The 22,938-nt window shown below is 41.1% G+C and overlaps 1 protein-coding gene and 2 gene segments (V, D, J or C); 2 read left to right on the top strand and 1 right to left on the bottom strand.

The window, feature by feature from the left end:
* The first annotated feature begins 1,144 nt into the window (after positions 1–1,144).
* Positions 1,145–1,636, top strand: LOC139565722 (Ig kappa chain V region K29-213-like). The segment is given in 2 exon segments: positions 1,145–1,193; positions 1,302–1,636. Coding segments are annotated over 2 exon segments (384 nt in total).
* A 1,354-nt stretch (positions 1,637–2,990) lies between these two features.
* LOC139565721 (Ig kappa-b4 chain C region-like) lies at positions 2,991–4,092 on the bottom strand (the record flags this gene model as incomplete). The annotated part of the segment is given in 1 exon segment: positions 2,991–4,092. A coding segment is annotated over 1 exon segment (333 nt), but the record flags the coding sequence as incomplete, so codon positions are not given.
* Positions 4,093–5,972: 1,880 nt separating this feature from the next.
* On the top strand, positions 5,973–15,604 carry LOC139566009 (zinc finger protein 260-like). The gene is made up of 8 exons (XM_071386813.1): positions 5,973–6,104; positions 8,040–8,242; positions 9,018–9,119; positions 9,237–9,332; positions 10,172–10,282; positions 10,498–10,618; positions 10,810–11,079; positions 14,318–15,604. Exons 1-8 carry the CDS (start codon positions 6,092–6,094, stop codon positions 15,208–15,210), a joined length of 1,809 nt encoding a protein of 602 aa, XP_071242914.1. The 5' UTR covers positions 5,973–6,091; the 3' UTR covers positions 15,211–15,604.
* Positions 15,605–22,938: the final 7,334 nt, after the last annotated feature.

The raw sequence follows: 22,938 nt of genomic DNA, 5'->3' as shown, positions 1-22,938 counted from the left end.
TAAATAAGGACAAATAAATAAAATGAAATCTTAAGATGTAGAGGAGATGCTGGGTTTCATGTACTGTAATGATGGTCTACAGAGTCCCAGTGTGTCTGATCAGAGACACAGGAGAGGAGGGAGGGACCTGAACTCAGTCAGGAACAGAGTAGCAGTCATACACAGTGGAGCCTCTCTTCTCTCAGTGGCAGTCCAATAGTTCAGTAGTACCCCCCTGCATACCAGCAGCATACCCCCCTGCATACCACTGCTAGCTTGCTTCTGAAGCTAAACAGGGTTGGTCCTGGTCAGTCCCTGGATGGGTGACCAGATGCTGCTGTAAGTGGTGTTGGAGGGCCAGTAGGAGGCACTCTTTCCTCTGGTCTAAAAAATATCCCACTGCCCCAGGGCAGTGATTAGGGACACTGTCCTGTGTAGGGAACACTGTCCTGTGTAGGGGACACTGTCCTTCGCCTCTCCCCTGTAACTATTCCCCAGGTCATTGCTGTAAATGTGAATGTGTTCTCAGTCAATTTACCTGGTAAAATAACAGATAAATAAAAAAACATTATTCAATCCACTCAGCTCACTGCACTAACACTACTCTGCCTGCAGGGGATGACACATTACCAATAATCACTGGGAGGTGGAAAATGAATGGTATTCCTCTTTTCCATAGATATGTTACCATGCCATATGACCATGAAACGAATCAACAGACAAAGTTATATATGTTCTATGATAACATGATGTACTGTGGGAATGTTTGTTTTATTCTCTCCATTATTCATTATGGGTTTGTGTTGCCAAACAGTAATAGTGATCATATGTGATAGCCCTTAAACCAATAATATCCATTCTATTCATACACTTTTATTCACTTAACTTATTAACATATTAATATGGACTTCTATGATTATTTAGTGACAATTGTTGGCGCAAGATCAGATTGTCATGGAATCTCAGTTGTAATCTGATGGATCCTTAGTGGACTAAGTTTACTGAATAATGGTGGATGGGGAGAAGACCAGAAGATTATTTGCATAGTGATGATGCTCTGCATAGACAGCACATGCTTCAGTGGTCTGGGAGTGTTTATATCCCTGTGAGTTTAACACTTCATGACTGAGAGCTGTTCTTCATGACAACAGAACCCACAACAAACATGACTTTTATCACCATCCTCATCTGGACACTTGCTTTCTGCTTCAAGGGTAAAGAAAATTAAGTTCCATGTTTGAATAATGAAAAGTCAATGAGTGAACTTAAAGGTTGTTAAGAATGTGTTATTAATACTTGGTGATATTTGTTCTCTGTTGCAGGATCTAGAGGACAGATCACTGTGACTCAGACACCTACAGTGAAAACTGTTCTCCCCGGACAGCCAGTCTCTATGAACTGTAAAGCCAGCAGTGATGTGTATCCTGACTGTAGTAGTTCAGGTAAACCATGTTTAGCCTGGTATCAACAGAAACCTGGAGAAACTCCTAAAGCATTGGTTTACTATGGAAGCACCCTCATCTCTGGGACTCCATCTAGATTCAGTGGCAGTGGATCTGGGAGTGACTTCACTCTGACCATCAGTGGAGTCCAGGCTGAAGATGCAGGAGATTACTACTGTCAGAGTGTACACACTGGTAATGTGTTCACACAGTGATACAGAGCCTTACAAAAACCTCCCTCAGTCAGACTGCACAGTGACTGTACTGCTACAGCTGGGACCTACTGCAGGTGTTGAGGGGGAAGAGACAGTGACTTGGAACACTGATCAGTAGATGAGGTCAACTGTGGCATGACAATATGGTTAGAAAGCAATCATTCTATCACGGCACAAGGCGAGACCCAGAAGCAGACACAGGAGGCAGATGGTTGGAGTATTACAATGTTTATTAATCCAAAAAGGGGTAAGCTTTCAAATGGTCGTGTACAGGCAAAAGGTCAGAGTCCAATAGGTACTGAAGGGCAGACAGATTTAAGGTCAGGGAAGGCAGGATGATCAGGCAGGTGAGAAAGTAGTCCAGAGTCAGGCAGTGGTCAAAACCAGGAAGACTGGCAAAAGAGAATAGAAAATGAGTACGGGGGAAAAACACACTGTTGACTTGACATAACATACAAGACAAACTGGCACAGAGAGACAGGAAACACAGGGATAAATACACTGGGGAAAATAAGCAACACCTGGAGGGGGTGGAGACAATCACAGGGACAGGTGAAACAGATCAGGGCGTGACACATTCAGATCACATGACCCTCATTATCATCATCATGGTTATGACTTATAGTATTTGTCATCATGACCTATAAAAGTGATTTGATGTTTTGAAACACAATACCTGTCTATTTGCAAAGCAAGATCTCCAGAAGTAAAACAAAAGTTATTATGGCCTCAACATCACTTCAAAGTTACATTCACTTCAGGCCCCAAAACAAGTCCTCATATGGACCTCACAACCAAATGTCTGATTGAAATCGATGTGATCTTCTAGCATTATATTAACTATTTTAATGAGCAGGTTACTGACTGTTAGATCTGTGAATGAGACATGGTGCAGGGCTCAACCATCAGACACTTGTACACTACTGGTGGGAGGAGCTATATACAGTATCTACATAAAGTATAATAACCATTTTATCTGTCATTAATTGCATGGTGCCATATCTGTTATGTCTTCCTCCCTGAATCCACCATAAAGGTTAAAACCAGTCCACTCACTCATCTGTCCCAGTCCAGGGTATTGGCAGTGGTCAACTGTTAGACTGGTAGCTGTGGGAGTGAAACTGAGATTTACATAGACAGGGCTGGGTGGTTCTGCTTGTCCCAGAATAGAGCAGCACTGTCACCAGATGTTCACCCTGTCCCCAGGGGGTTGGAGGTAGAAAAGACTCTATCTTAAAGATGTGATACTTGTAATATTATTTTGACAACTTTTTAGATAAATACAGGAGTGGTCACATTGGTGAGTCCAAGATATTGATCAAAAGTCTAATTTTTGAAATAGAGAAGAAAAAGATTTGTTCCAAAAGGAAACCTTTATTTTCATCTATTCATCAAAGCATCAAAGCAAACATTCCTACAGTATCTAATAGTAATTAAACAGAACACATCACATCTAACACTGATACTGTCACATCCTGATCTGTTTCACCTGTCTTTGTGATTGTCTCCACCCCCCTCCAGGTGTCGCCCTTCTTCCCCATTATCCCCTGTGTATTTATACCTGTGTTCTCTGTTGGTCTGTTGCCAGTTTATCTTGTTTGTTTGAGTCAAATAGCGTTTTGTGTCTCAGCTCATGCTTTTTCTAGTCTCTCTTTTCTTGCCCTCCCGGTTTTGACCCTTGCCTTACCTGTCCTGACTCTGAGCCCGCCTGCCTGACCACTCTACCTGAGCCTGTCTGCTGACCAGTAGCTCTGCCCCCCCCCCCCCCCCCCCCTGGATTACCCAGACCCTGAGTCTGCCTGCTGTCCGGTACCGTTGCCTCACCTCTGGTTTTCTGACCCCTACCTGCCTTGACCTGTCTACTGTCTGCCCCTGTTGGAACATTCAACTATTGTTTATTCAAAGTGGTCTGCATCTGGGTCTTCCCTTCATACCTGATAGATACAACCTCAGTCTACAGAGAGGATTGACACATGAACTCAAGCAAAGCCCCCTGTTAGTCTACATGTCAGTGACCAATAAGACAGAGAACATCTGAACTCAGAAAAGAGTCCAAGCAAAGGAATCAGCAGGGGTGTTAAAGCAGAGGAACTCTCTCCACAGGGGTGTGTGACTGTGGGGTCCTACCCAGAACAGTCAGCCCTCCTCAGGGTCTTGGTGCCTGGGCTCTGGGATTTCTGCTGGGCTTCACAGGTCACCTCTCCTGCCTTGGTCCACTCCTGGGCAGTGAGAGTCAGGGTGCTGCTCCAGCTGTACAGGCCGTCCTTCTCCAGGACCCCGAGACTGGTCTCCTGCTTCTGGCTGGCTTCGTCCACTTTCCAGTTCATGGTCCAGTCTGAAGGGAAGCCCTTGTTGGCCAGACACGTCAGTGTGGCTGTTGTTGTACTGGACAGCTCCTCACTAGAGGGGGGCAGAACGGTGAGAGTGGGGGCACTGTTACCTGGAACAAACAGAACACATCAACTAAGTAACTACATCAAATACAGCTACACTAAGAGATTATCTTCAGCAAAGTACACATCAAAATAAAGTCAACTGAAAATGCCCTCTAAATATGAATGTAGAAGTCAGATAGTTTAAAAGATGTAGAGAAAACACTAAAGTAACATGATACAGTAGATGTACGAACCAAACAAGTAGAAAGTGGTTAAATAACTAGAGTTACTAGTCATACGATGTCAGTTACAGTGGGGCAAAAAAGTATTTAGTCAGCCACCAATTGTGCAAGTTCTCCCACTTAAAAAGATGAGAGAGGCCTGTAATTTTCATCATATGTACACTTCAACTATGACAGACAAAATGAGAAAAATATTCCAGAAAATCACATTGTAGGATTTTTAATAAATTTATTTGCAAATTATGGTGGAAAATAAGTATTTGGTCAATAACAAAAGTTTCTCAATACTTTGTTATATACCCTTTGTTGGCAATGACAGAGTTCAAACGTTTTCTGTAAGTCTTCACAAGGTTTTCACACACTGTTGCTGGTATTTTGGCCCATTGCTCCATGCAGATCTCCTCTAGAGCAGTGATGTTTTGGGGCTGTTGCTGGGCAACACGGACTTTCAACTCCCTCCAAAGATGTTCTATGGGGTTGAGATCTGGAGACTGGCTAGGCCACTCCAGGACCTTGAAATGCTTCTTACGTAAAGTATTGAGAAACTTTTGTTATTGACCAAATACTTATTTTCCACCACAATTTGCAAATAAATTCATTAAAAATCCTACAATGTGATTTTCTGGATTTTTTTCTTCTCATTTTGTCTGTCATAGTTGAAGTGTACCTATGATGAAAATTACAGGCCTCTCTCATCTTTTTAAGTGGGAGAACTTGCACAATTGGTGGCTGACTAAATACTTTTTTGCCTCACTGTATACATGTTATACAGATATTGTTTAGGAATGGATCTGATCAGAATAGCCTACTCATATTCATAGTATTTGCAAAATATGACCATAGATGAGTTTTAATCACATGTAGATCATAAGGTCTGTTACAAACATTACTGAGACCTGTCTCTGTCCAGACTTAGATCTTAACAACATTCTCCGTCAGGGGGCGCTAACGTTCCGTTTTTGTCAGAGGAGCGAACAGAAACGGAACTGAGAATTCGGCTACCTATTGACCAAATGTTGTATCTTTAGATGAAACGACGAATTTGGTCATCTTCTCCTCCTCAAGCTTTTTTCACATTCACCTGAAACACTTTAATTGAAGGGAAAGTGCAAGTGGCCTTGGTATTCTTGAGTAGTCATGTTTGCGATTAGAGCTCTTGGTACGATTACACGTTACTTCCGTCTATAGCTGTTCTTGATCTAGCCACAGATAGAACAATGAGACAGATATTTCACCAGGTGGATAAATGTGAAGCATCCGCTTGGCATTTCCACTCACTACCAAATATGGTAGTTAGAAGAAGCCTAGTGACCGTCAGTGGGAGAAGATGGATTTTAGCCGAAATTCTGCACATTTTCTCATCGATAAAAACATTTGATCTCAATACAGTTTTCTGTTCCCAAAACTATAATCTGTTTCGAACAGAGTGGACTAAGGTTTGTAGACTTTACCCCATTTCTAAAACGTGCGTTGTTTAGAAGGAGTGACAATACCGAAATGAGTTATTACACAAGCACTTCACAGAGAAGGCGTTCCCTAACGGATATATGCAAATGTTACTAGAACGCGCCAATAGGATCTTGCTAGCTCGTGATTGGCTCTGCCTCATCTCCTTGCTTGTTCTGCCCACTATGACTAATTTGTTCCCATTGGAAACGACAGACTGTGGTCTGTCTTAGTTATTTAAAAAATCTTTGATCTTAGCTACAACACGGGAGACTTTTATTTTGAAGACTCATGATTTGTGGTCACAATAAACATTTTAACAAGCCTCCAAGCTAGCTACCTAACGTTAACATACCGTCGTAGCAGCAGTAGCAGCTTGTTTTGCTGGCGATATGGATTCAAAAGGTTTGTCTCTGGCGTTTATAAGTAATGTTTTCCTAAAATGCTTCAGCCAAAATGTATTTATGTTCAACATTAGAGGAGGAAAATGTGGGCAGTATGTAAAACAATATTTGGTTAAATTCACATAGCTAGTGACTAGCAGCTAGGCGTGCACTATCTGGGTAAAACCCATAGTGGAGTCAACACCTGTATGAAAGTGTTGCGACATAAAAGGTCTGCGATTCCTTCAGAACATTTCCATCGAAATGGACCCATGAGCACCAACATGTTAAGTTAATAGGAACATATCAATTTGAGTGTCATGAAAGCTAAGAGTCTATATTTTGGGGAAATTAAGTCATGATAGATACATTTTTCAACCATTTTCTATCTTCAAAATGAGTCATAAGTAAAGGCTTTGATTTCTGGATAAACTGATGGGGTCTTAGAAAAGGTGTCTTGGAAAATATCTAGCCTACCAGGAAAGTATTAGAAATACATCAAAACACAATCATGTTGACTTAAAGACCCCTGTCAGCTAATATCAACACTTATGTTTAGTTTTGAATAAATTATTTACCTTCTGTAAGTTTAAGAAATATTGCCTTGTAATTCTGTTACCAAAATCCCACATATATTTAAGATATTTTCTCATTTCTCTCCCTCGTGAGGATAATAATGAAAGTTCACTGAAGTAACAAGTAATGATAGACTTACCAATTTACTGATATAAAATATTTAATTAATTATTAAGTGATTAAAACTTGTAATTCTATCACCAAATTGGTAATGAAATTACCCCAAAATCAGTAACAGAATTACTGCAACTCAATTGGCTACAATGGGAAATCGTAATAGTCACAAAGCACAGTTGGTCACCTGCTACTGACCTCCCACTTGCGTACTGTTATGTTCAGATATCAGTTTTTTTGTTGTTTGTTTTGTCTTAGAACAGTCATGACTCTGGACAACACCGCTCCTTTTCTCACTCTCCAGTTAATGTGACCTCTCCCAGCTCTTACTGACACCTACCCATGAGCCCCCTCTTTTTCAATTTATTGTAACAAGCATCCTCAACCACTGAGCACCGACCAACACTGGACGTCCATGGACGTTGATATTTGGTCAGTCCACCCTGGCCTTGACGTTAACAGGCGGACTGGATTGGAACAAATGGATAGCACAGTACAGTGTAGAGCACAGTACAATACTGAGTACAGTAAGTAGAGTACAGTACTGTGAGTAGAGCACAGTACAATACTGAGTAGAGTACAGTACTGTGAGTAAAGCAGTACAGTGTGTAGAGCACAGTACAATACTGGGTACAGTAAGTAGAGTACAGTACAATACAGTACTGTGAGTAAAGCAGTACAGTGAGTAGAGCACAGTACAATACTGAGTATAATATTGTACAGTAAAGAAAAGTAGAGTACAGTATATTGTACTGTACTGAAATATACTCTACTATACTGCACTGTACTGAATTATATTCTACTGTGCTGTATTGTACTGCGCTGTGATGTCTAAACTTGTAAAAGGAGAATGACATTAATATCCATAATTACACATTTCTGTGTAGTACAGTAATTCTGTTACCACGGAATCGCCCTTCATCCATTTTCAGTCATTTTAAAATAATTGTCTGTATGCCCATTTATTCTTGAACAATATAACTTATACATGCCTCATGAGCTTAGTTTAACTTAGCTACAGATTGTTACACCAGATAATGTAATTTAACCAAAGATTTTTGGTATCTATTACTGGGAGTTACAGGATAGGTTCTGTTATGGTGTAGCACAGAGAATTTCCGACCAACCTTAGCTTGGCTATACGGTCTTCGTCCTGGATTCGTGGAAACAGGGGTCTCATAAAATGTCTGTCTAGTTGCAGGGGTCTGTATTAATTTGATGGTTGTAAGTTATGTTAACAAATTCCTCACTTTCGTTTTCATGACAGGTCTCAATCTCCCTCTATCCTCCTTGTGTCTCCTGGTTCCACCAATACGCTTGATGTCAGCATCCATGTGGCAAGTGGCTGAGCAGCGTAATGTGATGCAGTATGGGAAGCTGGAGGAGTTTGTGACTTTGGTGACAGAGATGGTTCCAGAGCTGCTAAGCTCCAGGCAGAGGACACAACTCATTCTAGGACTGAGAGCAAGGGTGAGAGAGGTGGAAATGTTGAGGGTAGGGAGGATGTAAAAGTGACCAATGTGGGGTGAAATTCAGAACTTAGTTCCTCGTAAGCCCCTGGATCTTGAATATCAGGGATTTAGACAGAAGATTGTTCTCTCACATTTTCATGATCAACTTCTGTTGTCATTGACTTCTTAGTTTGTGTCCCCTTTGTTTTAAATGGTCAGCTACCTGCTTCTTGATATGCCACACATGTCAGGTGGATGGATTATCTTGGCAAAGGAGAAATGCTCTAACAGGATGTAAACAAATTTGTGCACCAAATTTGAGAGAAATAAGCTCAGGGAACATGGGACCAACACTTTACATGTTGTGTTTATATTTTTGTTCAGTGTACATTCATCACTGTTACAGTTGTTAATATGTATATTATTACTTTTTTTATTATAATTGTTATCGTTTTTATTTCACTTGGTCCCCACACCCGCTCAATGGTAATTTAGTCTGCCTGCTGCTCCCCTATGGTCATTCCCCCTTTCCCCTCTAGTCTTTACTCTGCCTCCACCCCAATGGACATGTATAAATTCATCTCTGCTACGGTTGTTATTATGTATATAGTTCTATTTCTGTAGTTTTTTTTATGACCATTTTCATTATTTAATTTCATTTAGTCCTGCATGTTGGAGCTCGAAGCCTAAGATTTTCACTGAACCCTGCAATCACACCCGCTACCCTGTACATTAAACACTCTGAATGTGTAATGTTTCCATTCCTGCATATTAAAGTGTGCCTGCTATTTCAGCTGGTTCTTGAGTTGTGCTGTGGTAAAGAGGACATGGTGGACCATCAAACCATCCAACGCCACTTGGATAGAATCCAGTCATGCACAGTAAAGCACAAAGCGGTAAGTTGTGTGCAATACACCACAGAGTATGTGGATTGTTAAATCTCTATCACAACATTTATCTTTTTGTAATTTTAGTTCTTAACTTACTTTTTGGGGGTGTAATTTCATGTTCAGAGCAAAAACAAGAGAGTGGAGGCATCAAAGTCTAACTTTGTGGAGCTGGTCCAAACCCTGCTGGAAGACCCAGCGAAGAGGGAACACTTTTTTCAGGTGAGATAATATCAAACATCTAACTTTTCACAATTGGGTAGTTCTGTGTCATAATCAAGCAAAAGTGTTGGATATGCCTGAAAAGCAAGCAGTCAGGCATGTGTAACAGTATAACTTTAGACCGTCCCCTCGCCCCGATACGGGCGCGAACCTCTGCACACATCAACTACAGTCACCCACGAAGCGTCGTTACCCATCGCTCCACAAAAGCCGCGGCCCTTGCTGAGCAAGGGGAACCACTACTTCTAGGTTTCAGAGCAAGTGACGTGACCGACTGAAAGGCTGCTAGCGCACACCACCGCTAACTAGCTAGCCATTTCACGTCCGTTACACTCACCCCCCTTTCGACCTCCTCCATTTCCGCAGCCACCAGTGAACCGGGTCAACAGCATCAATGTAACAGTATAACTTTAGACCGTCCCCTCGCCCCGACACGGGCGCGAACCAGGGACCCTCTGCACTTATCAACTACAGTCACCCACGAAGCGTCGTTACCCATCGCTCCACAAAAGCCGCGGCCCTTGCAGAGCAAGGGGAACCACTACTTCTAGGTTTCAGAGCAAGTGACTTAACCGACTGAAAGGCTGCTAGCGCGCACCACCGCTAACTAGCTAGCCATTTCACATCCGTTACACATGCATCTGAAATTAAATGCAATGCTCCCAAGCATGTGATGTGTGTGCTATGTGTCAAGTTGGGTACTGTGACAAATATCAATAATAGTAGTGCAAATGGATAAAACAAGTATTTTATTAAACTAATACATATTGACGCTAACAGGTGTTGTAGGCAAGACCATTCACCTCACTGTGTAATGGCTCTCTACATTTTCATTAAAGGAGGTGTTCCCAGTGCAGTACGGTACTAAGTATGACACAGCACTGCAGATTCTGGTGTGGGAGTTCTTCTCCAGATTGGAGGAGCTGCTGCCGGTGCCCAGCTTTACACAGGTACTGATATGACTGCATCTTCATCCTGTCAATTCAAATGTGAAAAATGTTGCGTTTACAGTTATGAATGAATGAACCCCCTTTAATAGATGAATAAATGGACTGAACATCAACAAGTTTCCAGTGGGTAGGAGCTAGGGGTTGATTTGGGATTGGACTGCACCCTCCTTTTCCATTTTCCATTTTAACTTTAAGTTTTCCTCTCTCACCCTCAGACAGCATCTTGTCTCAGCCTTGCCTTCTCTGACCTGGAGGAGTGTGTTCAGTCTGTCTCTGACCCTGAGCACCTGAAGACACTGCTACAGCATCAAAGACACCTTGGACACCTAAACAGAGGTAGGTAGCATCCAGGTTATCTATTTCGGCTGGGGTAAATTCTTTGAACTTCTTTAGATTTGATAGCATTTTCCACCAACGAAATGTGCCTTGTTGTGTTAAAGATGTCTTCACCTTCAATGTTGCACAAACTATATTCACCTCCAAGGTATTACTAAATAAAATTGGTTTGGATTCTCCTTCTTTTCCAGATCATTTGTTCTACGACTCTGACACCATCCTGTCCGCTCTGTCCCTCACTTCCTTGGTAAACTCTAAACAAACTTCAGTGGAGGCTCGAGGTCGTGACTGTAGGAAGAAAGAACAGGAGGGTGGAGAAGAGTGGCGACCAGAAATCAGTTACAATGGAACCTATAAGGGAACTGATGAGGGCGTTGAACGACTTGAAGAGGCTGGTGAATCCAGTTCTGGACAGCAGAAACCAGGATCATCACTACACACTCGTCCAGTGCCCGTAGACGGTAAGGACATTCGGAGCAGAGTACATTACATACATCTGTGCACTGTTCATGGCGATTGCCAAACTGTGTTATTGATAACTGGTTGTTATTACTAGTTGGAACAATATTAAGTTAAGCGACATTGCTTTTTCCATTAGACTAGTCAGGCTACTTTTAGCTGCTGTTTCCATTGTGGCTATAGCTACTCCACCAGCAGAGCTTTATTTGAGCCGGATCCTGCCGGAACTGGAACCTGTTCTCCCGGATCCGGTACCTCTCGTGGCATGAAACATCATTTTCACTGTTTGCAATGTAGAAATTAAAATAAGAGTTAAATACGTTGACTATATTTTTTTTGGGGGGGGGATATTGGTACCCTAAAGCTAAGGATTTAATGGTTGAATTAAGTAAGACATTAATTCATATGACATGGATTCATTTTTAGCTCTAATTCTAGGTAACCAATGGTCAACTAAGATTCCAGATTGTAGATTTTAACAAGTTACACAGTTCAGTATTTCATAATATATTCCCTTCAGACCTGTGTTCAAATACTATTTGAAATCTTTTAAATATGTTTAGCGTTTGCTTTATGGGCGGGGTTTGCAGTTTTGTGACTATTGGTTCCATTGTGAAATTATTTCAAATAGTAGGCTATGTGAAGTTGAAACCAGGTCTGCTTCTATAGCTGGTGGGGTAGTGGTTACTGTGGCTATCACAATTCCTAGAAGCCTACATGTTTCAAAATGTTTCTACCACATTGTTGGGAAGTTGATGTGATGTAACAGTGAGTTGACCTCCTAGAAAAACGCATCTGCTTGAGATGCTCTTTGTTGAGTTCTTCTATGGGGGTGTATTTATTATGGATGAGTTGACTGTGGTCTGGCCACTGCATGCTGAAAATACCTATTATAATTGTGTCAGTCACGAGATGAAATAGAGAACCATCTGGGAAGATGCTGTGTAATCAGTCACCGCAGTAGTTTTGGAGTACATTTACAATAATAATTTGCTAGCTAGCCAGGGTTATGACAGTTGTTTGACAATATACTGTAACAGTTGACTGTGGTCCAGGGCCGGCTTGCCCTATATGCAGACCATGCACTACGCATAGCTGACTTTAAAAAATAAGGAAAACACTTTTGAGAGTTTGAATAGTAGAATTCCTGCATATTTCTTCCATGCCTTCTTCACCCTCTATGGGACAGAAGGCCACAATCCAACATGGATGACCAATATTCAGTATATCTTCTATTGCTTGTTCAGCTGAAGCACTATACTGTACATACTGTACATGTAGCAGACATGAGTCAGGCTCATGGTCTCGTGATGAGGTAGCCCTGCCTTAGCCTTAGAGAGAGTATTCTCTTGGTCTCACTGTCAAGGTGTTTGTTTCTCCTGTGGGAGACCCGGGTTCAGATCCCGCCCGTGACAGTAGCCGTACTCATTTTACCTTGCTGTAAAATCAACATGCCCTTCCTGGTGTTCTCCTGCCCCCACCAACGAGTTCAAACAGGAGAAGGGTATTATGTTTGCTCACCTTGTGGCAGGGGGTTTAGAACATCACAGATCTTAAAATCACATTTACACATTCATATTGAGTGCTTGGCACAATCCTACTTGGAGTGTGTCTTCAAGGAAAAGCATAGTAAACATACAAATTAACAAAAAGAAAGCTAAACAGCACATAGGACTTTTGAAAACAATAGTGATTTCTTTGGGATTTTGATTGCTGGAAATATACTAAAGCATTCTGAATACATTGGTGAATAGTTCAATGTGTGAATTAGGGTTTATTATTCTAGAAGTTATCAAGGTAGTGGTTAGAGGAGGGATGTCTGTCAAACCCATTTTGCCTTGGGAATGTCTTCATAGAGACTCCAAATGCGTTAATGGGATAATTTTACCAAAATGTAACACAATCTTAATGATTTTTGTTTAGTTTTTTACTTTGAAAGAAGTTGTGTGTCTTACAATTTTAGTACAAACATGACAGTGAGGCCTGTGAAGTAAATGTGTAAACATTTTCTAAAATCTCACACACTGCAATCCAACTTCTCTTGCGACAATATGACTTGAGATAAGATCTGTGTTTGACTTAAAACATTTAGGAACGTATTGCATGCATTATTTACTTAACATGGCTTTTCATAGAGCTTGTATTAAAACTCTACTCGACCACAACTACATTTCAAATTTGACCACGCTTTCATTTGAGGGGGCAGGTAGCCTAGTGGTTAGAGCATTGGGCCAGTAACCGAAAGGTTGCTAGATCAAATCCCCAAGCTGACAAGTTATAAATCTGTCGTTCTGCCCCTGAACAAGGCAGTTCCTAGGCCGTCATTGTAAATAAGAATTTGTTGTTATTTAGTTAAATAAAATTGTAATGAGATTTTTGACAAGGATTACCTTTTTTTTGGAGGTCATTGCCTTGTCAAATACTATATACATATCGACAACAATCTGGGGGGAAAAAATGTAAAATAGCAGGACTGATTATATACTGAACAAAAATATAAAGGCAACATGCAATAATTTCATTGATTGTACTGAGTTACAGGAAATCAGTCAATTGAAATAAATTCATTGGGCCCTAATCTATGGATTTCACATGACTAGGAATACAGAAATGCATCTGTTGGTCACAGATATAAAAATTGCAATTGATAAAATGCAATTGTGTTCATTGTCCATAGCATATGCCTGCCCATACCATAACTCCACAACCACCATAGGACCTCTGTTCATAACGTTGACATCAGAAAACCGCTCGCCCACACGATGCCATACACGTGGTTGGTAGTTGTGAGACCAGTTGGACGTACTGCCAAATTCTCTAAAATGACATTGGAGGTGGCTAATGGCAGCGAAATGAACATTCAATTCTCTGGCCACAGCTCTGGTGGACATTCCTGCAGTCAGCATGCCAATCACTCCCTCAACTTGAGACATCTGAGGCATTGTGTTGTGTGACAAACTGCACATTTTAGAGTGGTCTATTCTTGTCCCCAGCACAAGGTGCACCTGTGTAATGGTCATGCTATTTAGTCAGCTTCTTGATATGCCACCCCTGTCAGGTGGATGCTCACTAACAGGGATGTAAACAAATTTGTGCACAACATTTGAGAGAAATAAGCGTTTTGTGCGTATGGAAAATGTCTGGGATCTTTTATTTCAGCTCATGAAAGATGGTAACAACACTTTACATGTTGCGTTTATATTTTTGTTCAGTGTACTTCCATGTGCTTTTTACCTGCAGAACCGGATAGTGACATGCCCTCCCAGGTCTTCTCCTGCCCCCAGTGCCCATTCTCCCACAGGAGAGAGGTGAACCTTCAGCAGCACATCAGGAAGGAACATCTAACAGAGGAGGACAGCAGGAGCCTGGACTCTGGAGGAGCTGAGAACTCACTGCCGTCCAGTCAAACAATACAGAGACCCTCAATCAAGACAACCAAGAAGTACATCTGCTTTAAATGTGGAAAGGGTTTCAGAAGCCCATCGGACCTGAAACGACATAAGGGTGTTCACACAGACATGCAGCCGTTCCATTGCAACCAGTGTGATAAAAGATTCAAAGCGAAGGGTAGTCTAAAACAGCACCAACGAGTTCACTCAGGAGAAAGGCCTTATGATTGCTCACATTGTGGCAGGGGGTTTAGGACATCCGATATCTTAAAATCTCATTTACGCATTCATACTGGGGAGCGACCTTATGGGTGTACAATATGTGGGAAGAGATTTATTCAACGGCAAGTACTAACAAGACACATCAGGATGCACAGTGGAGAGAAACCATACTTGTGTAGCATTTGTGGAAAGACCTTTGCTTGCTCAGGGGAACTGATGGTACACTCAAGGATCCACACAGGGGAACGACCGTATCATTGTGAACAATGTGGGAATACTTTTAGTCTAGCAAGTAAACTGAAAGTGCATCAGCGAAGTCATACAGGCGAACGCCCATACCCCTGTACACAGTGCCCCAAAGGCTTCTCCACCTCCAACAGACTAGTGAAACACATGCGAATTCATACTGGAGAGAAACCTTACCCATGTGTAAAGTGTGGCAAAAGATTCTCTGAAAGGGGAAACATGAGAATACATCAACGAATGCATGAAAAAGAGAGAAAAGGTCGACAAATGTATTGATAAACCAACACTAAGCTGTTGAAATGTTATTTGGAGATTCTGCTCTATATAGTTCTCTGCTACATTTTCAGGTGATTATGACATGTTTGTAGATCTTCTAATTTGTCATAATACCAGGCAGTGTAACTTTACTTCAGAGATGATTGGCCAAATTTGTGTTCTAAATATTCTAACCATTATCTAAATATTCTAACCGTTCTGTAAAATGTTAAAGTTATGTCTGGTTATATGCGAACAGATTTGATTTTACCCTGAAATAATTCCCTGAGTTCAATGCTTCCCAGTTGGAAAACTAACAATGGGCAAAAACACTATTGTAAACCACATTTCTAATATAGCAGGACATCTTAAACAATACCCTCAAATAAAAAGTGTTTACACACTTGGCACCACCTAGTATCTGTTGTGTTGTTTCCTATCGACCCAAAAATATATTTAGATTATTTCAAAGTAATTGAACAATTGCTCAATTCTATTTAGCCTTTTTCCATTGTTGCTCACTCCACTCGTTAACTTCACTATATACAGTGCCTTCGGAAAGTATTCAGACCCCTTGACTTTTTCCACATTTTGTTAGGTTACAGCCTTATTCTAAACTGGATTAAATTATCTTTCCTTATCGGTTTTCGCTTTGTCATTATGGGGTATTGTGTGTAGATTGTTGAGTTAAAAAAAATGTGTATCCATTTTAGAATAAGGCTGTAATGTAACAAAATGTGTAAAAAGTAGAGGGGTCTGAATACTTTCTGAATGCACTGTAGGTGATTTGGTGGTAAACACAGATTCAATAAAAGCACCATTATTGTACTAACAAAGCTGGCTAGTGGTGTGTAGGGTCCAGTGATTTGTGGACATCTATCAGTTTTGCCTTTCTCCCAGTGGCATTTAATTCCTCCATGGAATTTACGGTGAGTTCCAAAAGTATTGGGACAGTGTCATATTTTATGTTGTTTTAGCTACGTACTCCAGCACTTTCGATTTGAAATGATACAATGACTATGAGGTTAAAGTGCAGACTGTCAGCTTTAATTTGAGGGTATTTACAGTTGAAGTTTACATGAACTGAGTTTAATGTATTTCGATAAGGTGTTTCACAATTCCTGACATTTAATCCTAGTAAAAATTCCCTGTCTTAGGTCAGTTATGATCACCACTTTATTTTAAGAATGTGAAATGTCTGAAGAATAGTGGAGAGAGTGATTTATTTCAGCTTTTATTTCTTTCATCACATTCCCAGTGGGTCAGAAGTTTACATACACTCAATTAGTATTTGGTAGCATTGCCTTTAAATTGTTTAACTTGGGTCAAACGCTTCAGTTAGCCTTCCACAAGCTTCCCACAATAAGTTGGGTGAATTTTGGCCCATTCTTCCTGACAGAGTCAAGTGTGTAGGCCTCCTTGCTCGCACAAGCTTTTTCAGTTCTGCCCACACACATTCTATTGGATTTCCTGACTGATGTCTGGAGATGTTGCTTCAATATATCCACATAATTTTCCTGATGCCATCTATTTTGTGAAGTGCACCAGTCCCTCCTGCAGTGAAGCACCCTCACAACATTATGCTGGCACCCTCACAACATTATGCTGTCACCCTCGTACTTCACGGTTGGAATGGTTTTCTTCGGCTTGCAAGCCTCCCCATTTTTCCTCAACATAATAATGGTCATTATGGCCAAACAGTTCTATTTTTGTTTCATCAGACCAGAGGACATTTCTCCAAAAAGTACAAACTTTGTCCCCATGTGCAGTTGCAAACCGTAGTCTGGCTTTTTTTATGGCGGTTTTTGAGCAGTGGCTTCTTCCTTGCTGAGCGGCCTTTCAGGTTATGTCGATATAGGACTCGTTTTATTGTGGAAATAGATACTTTTGTACCTGTATCCTTCAGCATCTTCACAAGGTCCTTTGCTGTTCTGGGATTGATTTACACTTTTTGCACCAAAGTACATTCATCTCTAGGAGACAGAACGCGTCTCCTTCCTGAGCGGTATGGCGGCTGCATGGTCCCATGGTGTTTATACTTGCGTACTATTGTTTGTACAGATGAATGTGGTACCTTCAGGCATTTGGAAATTGCTCCCAAGGATGAACCAGACTTGTGGAGGTCTCAAAAAGAAATTCTGAGGTCTTGGCTGATTTTCTTTTGATTTTCCCATGATGTCAAGCAAAGGGGCACTGAGTTTGAAGGTAGGCCTTGAAATGCATCCACAGGTACACCTCCAATTGACTCAAATGATGTCAATTAGCCTATCAGAAGCTTCTAAAGCCATGACATAATTTTCTGGATTTTTCCAAGCTGTTTAAAAGCATAGTCAACTTAGTGTATGTAAACTTCTGACCCACTGGAATTGTGATTCAGTGAATACAGTGAAATAATCTGTAAACAATTGTTGGAAAAATTACTTGTGTCATGAGCAAAGTAGATATCCTAACCGACTTGCCAAAACTATAGTTTGTTAACAAGAAATTTGTGGAGTGGTTAAAAAAACGAGTTTTAATGACTCCAACTTAAGTGTATGTAAACTTCCGACTTCAACTGTACATCTATATCGATTGAACCTTTTAGACATTACAGCACGTTTTTTTACATAGTACCCCCATTTAGGGGACCAAAAGAATTAGGACAAATTCACTTACACTGAGTGTATAAAACATGAAAGACCCATTCCTAATGTTGAGTTGCTCTGAACTCTGGAGGAGCTGAGTTTCATTGGATGGCTAACTGCCATCCAATGAAACGGTAAAGAACTCCTCAGCCAAGACAACAAAGAAGTACATCTGCAAACAGTGTTCCACCAAAGGGCACATGAAAGAATGTAAACGTGTTCACACAGAGGAAAAGCTGTTTCATTGCAACCAGTGTGAGAAGAAATTCAAAAATCAAAGGGTACTTTAATACTGCACCAACGTGTCCACACAGGAGAAAGACCATATCTTTGCGCACATTTTGGCAGGGGGTTTATGACATCTGGGACCTTTAACTTCCGATATACTTACTCAAACTGGGGAGAGACCATTCACCTGTTCTATATGTGGGAGGAGATTTATCCAACAGCAATTACTAACACACCACCTCAGGATGCATACAGGAGAGAAATCATACTTACTGTATGTAGCATTTGTAGAAATACATTTTATTCCTCAGGGGCCTTGTTGGTACACTCATGAACACACACGGGTAAATGCCCCCACAGATGTCAACTTTGTGGGAAGATGTTTAGAATGTATTGGATACTCATGTTGCAGCGAAGGACTCACACAGGCGAGCTCCCATTCCCCTGGTCTCATTGTGAAAAACGCTTAATCTCAAAAGCACCCTTAGATGACATGCTTATTCATACTGGAGAGAAACCTCACCCGTGTCTATGTGGGAAGCGGTCTAATTTGAGAATCCATAAATAAAACTCATAGGCCATAGTTCAGGTAGTTGTCTTGTTTCGAACACAACATTTCGTCATAGATGTTCATTTTCATACTCTGTTTGACTCTCTCAAAGCCTTTTTTAAGTTCTTGGTTGTTTTTCATTTAAATATGGACTCAACCACAATCTTGTTTTTTTGTAACTTTGATGTGTCCATTGTTGAAAACCCTGGCCTGAAGAAATGGCCCATACAATCCAGGATCCTTGGGACGTCCCAACTCTGACGTTACCCCATTGAAGTTTAAATTTAAATTGGTATGGGTTAAGGTTAGAGTTATGTAGGGATTAAAGTTTGGTTTAGGGTTTAGGGTAGGGATGTCCCAAGTATCCCAGATAGCACTTATCCTGGACACATGTGTATGTGAAGGCAGATATTTGTATGAAGGAGTCTTTATTTTAACTTTCATTGTTAGACATATGAACAATCTAGATAGTTGTATCAATATGCTTGTGTCAACTTCCAGGGATACTCACACGCTCTTCCTAAAGGTGTGCATACACATGTGAAATAGGGGCCTCCCTCTCTTTCTATTCTGGTTAGAGACAGTTTGCGCTGTTCTGTGAAGGGAGTAGTACACAGCGTTGTTTAAGATCTTCAGTTTCTTGGCAATTTCTTGCATGGAGTAGCCTTCATTTCTCAGAACAAGAATAGACTGACAATTTTCAGAAAAAAGTTATTTGTTTCTGGCCATTTTGAGCCTGTAATCGAATCCACAAATGCTGATACTCCAGATACTCAACTAGTCTAAAGAAGACACGTTTTATTGCTTCTTTAATCCGAACAACAGTTTTCAGCTGTGCTAACATAATTGCAAAAGGGTTTTCTAATGATCAATTAGCCTTTTAAAATTATAAACTTGGATTAGCTAACACAACGTGCCATTGGAACACAGGAGTGATGGTTGCTGATAATGGGCCTCTGTTGCCTATGTAGATATTCCATAAAAAATCTGCCGTTTCCAGCTACAATAGTCATTTACAATGTTAACAATGTCAGCACTGTATTTCTGATCCATTTTATGTTCTTTTAATGGACAAAAAAATGGCTTTTCTTTCAAAAACAAGGATATTTCTAAGTGACCCCAAACTTTTGAACGGTAGTATGTGTGTTTATATATATATATATACAGTGGGGAGAACAAGTATTTGATACACTGCCGATTTTGCAGATTTTCCTACTTACAAAGCATGTAGAGGTCTGTCATTTTTATCATAGGTACACTTCAACTGTGAGAGACGGAATCTAAAACAAAAATCCAGAAAATCACATTGTATGATTTTTAAGTAATTAATTTGCATTTTATTGCATGACATAAGTATTTGATCACTTACCAACCAGTAAGAATTCCGGCTCTCACAGACCTGTTAGTTTTTCTTTAAGAAGCCCTCCTGTTCTCCACTCATTACCTGTATTAACTGCACCTGTTTGAACTCGTTACCTGTATAAAAGACACCTGTCCACACACTCAATCAAACAGACTCCAACCTCTCCACAATGGCCAAGACCAGAGAGCTGTGTAAGGACATCAGGGATAAATTGTAGACCTGTACAAGGCTGGGATGGGCTACAGGACAATAGGCAAGCAGCTTGGTGAGAAGGCAACAACTGTTGGCACAATTATTAGAAAATGGAAGAAGTTCAAGATGACGGTCAATCACCCTCGGTCTGGGGCTCCATGCAAGATCTCACCTCGTGGGGCATCAATGATCATGAGGAATGTGAGGGATCAGCCCAGAACTACACGGCAGGACCTGGTCAATGACCTGAAGAGAGCTGGGACCACAGTCTCAAAGAAAACCATTAGTAACACACTACGCCGTCATGAATTAAAATCCTGCAGCGCACGCAAGGTCCCCCTGCTCAAGCCAGCGCATGTCCAGGCCCGTCTGAAGTTTGCCAATGACCATCTGGATGATCCAGAGGAGGAATGGGAGAAGGTCATGTGGTCTGATGAGACAAAAATAGAGCTTTTTGCTCTAAACTCCACTCGCCGTGTTTGGAGGAATAGAAGGATGAGTACAACCCCAAGAACACCATCCCAACCGTGAAGCATGGAGGTGGAAACATCATTCTTTGGGGATGCTTTTCTGCAAAGGGGACAGGACAACTGCACCGTATTGAGGGGAGGATGGATGGGGCCATGTATCGCGAGATCTTGACCAACAACCTCCTTCCCTCAGTAAGAGCATTGAAGATGGGTCGTGGCTGGGTCTTCCAGCATGACAACGACCCGAAACACACAGCCAGGGCAACTAAGGAGTGGCTCAGTAAGAAGCATCTCAAGGTCCTGGAGTGGCCTAGCCAGTCTCCAGACCTGAACCCAATAGAAAATCTTTGGAGGGAGCCGAAAGTCCGTATTGCCCAGCGACAGCCCCGAAACCTGAAGGATCTGGAGAAGGTCTGTATGGAGGAGTGGGCCAAAATCCCTGCTGCAGTGTGTGCAAACCTGGTCAAGAACTACAGGAAACGTATGATCTCTGTAATTGCAAACTAAGGTTTCTGTACCAAATATTAAGTTCTGCTTTTCTGATGTATCAAATACTTATGTCATGCAATAAAATGCAAATTAATTACTTAAAAATCATACAATGTGATTTTCTGGATTTTTGTTTTAGATTCCTTCTCTCACAGTTGAAGTGTACCTATGATAAAAAGTACAGACCTCTACATGCTTTGTAAGTAGGAAAACCTGCAAAATCGTCAGTGTATCAAATACTTGTTCTCCCCACTGTATATATATACAGTACCAGTCAAAAGTTTGGACACACCTGCTCATTCGAGAGTTTTTCTTTATTTTTTTAAATGTTCTACATTGTATAATAATAGTAAAGACATAAAAACAATGAAGTATCAGATATGGAATCATGTAGTAACCAAAAAGGTGTTAAACAAATGAAAATATGTTATTTGAGATTCTTCAAAGTAACCACCCTTTGCCTTGATGACAGCTTTGCACACTCTTGGCATTCTCTCAACCAGCTTCATGAGGTAGTCACTTGGAATGCATTTCAATTAACAGGTGTGCCTTGTTAAAAGTTCATTTGTGGAACTTCTTTCTGTCTTAATGCGTTTGAGCCAGTCAGTTGTTTTGACAAGGTAGTGCTGGTATACATAAGATAGACCTATTTGGTAAAAGACCAAGTCCATATTATGGCAAGAACAGCTCAAATAAGCAAAGAGAAATGACAGTCCATCATTACTTTAAGACATGAAGGTCAGTCAATCTGTAAAATGTCAAGAACTTTGAAAGTTTCTTCAAGTGCAGTCGCAAAAACCATCAAGCGCTATGATGAAACTGGCTCTCATGAGACCGCCACAGGAAAGGAAGACCCAGAGTTACCCCTGCTGCAGAGGATAGGTTCGTTAGAGTTCACTGCACCTCAGATTGCAGCCCAAATAAATGCTTCACAGAGTTCGAGCAACAGACACATCTCAACACCCAACTGTTCAGAGGAGACTGCGTGAATCAGGTCTTCATGGTCAATTTGCTGCAAAGAAACCACTACTAAAGGACACCAATAATAAGAAGAGACTTGCTTCGGCCAAGAAACACGAGCAATGGACATTAGACTGGTGGAAATCTGTCTTTTGGTCTGATGAGTGCAAATTTGAGATTTTTGCTTCCAACCGCCATGTCTTTGTGAGACGCAGAGTAGGTGAACGGATGATCTCCGCATGTGTGGTTCCCATCGTGAAGCATGGAGGAGGAGGTGCGGTGGTGCTCTGCTGGTGACACAGTCTGTGATTTATTTACAATTCAAGGCGTACTTAACCAGCATGGCTGCCCCAACATTCTGCAGCGATACGCCATCCCATCTGGTTTGCGCTTAGTGGGGCTATCATTTGTTTTTCAACAGGACAATGACCCAAACACACCTCCAGGCTGTGTAAAGGCCATTAGAACAAGAAGGAGAGTGATAAAATGTTGCATCAGATGACCTGGCCTCCACAATCACCCGACCTCAACCCAATTGAGATGGTTTGGGATGAGTTGGACCACAGAGTGAAGGAAAAGCAGCCAACAAGTGCTTAGCATATATGGGAACTCCTTCAAGACTGTTGAAAAAGCATTTCAGGTGAAGCTGGTTGAGCGAATGCCAAGAGTGTGCAAAGCTGTCATCAAGGCAAAGGGCGGCTACTTTGAAGAATCAGAAATATAAAATATATTTTGATATATTTGTTTAACACTTTTTTGGTTACGACATGATTCCATATGTGTTATTTCATAGTTGTGATGTCTTCACTATTATTCTACAATGTAGAAAATAGTCAAAATTACGAAAAACCCTTGAATGAGTAGGTGTGTTCA

The sequence above is a fragment of the Salvelinus alpinus genome, chromosome 37 (assembly GCF_045679555.1).
Source record: "Salvelinus alpinus chromosome 37, SLU_Salpinus.1, whole genome shotgun sequence".
Lineage (NCBI taxonomy): Eukaryota > Metazoa > Chordata > Actinopteri > Salmoniformes > Salmonidae > Salvelinus > Salvelinus alpinus.
The sequence above is the reverse complement of the archived record's forward strand: the minus strand, read 5'-3'. Positions and strand labels throughout refer to the sequence as shown.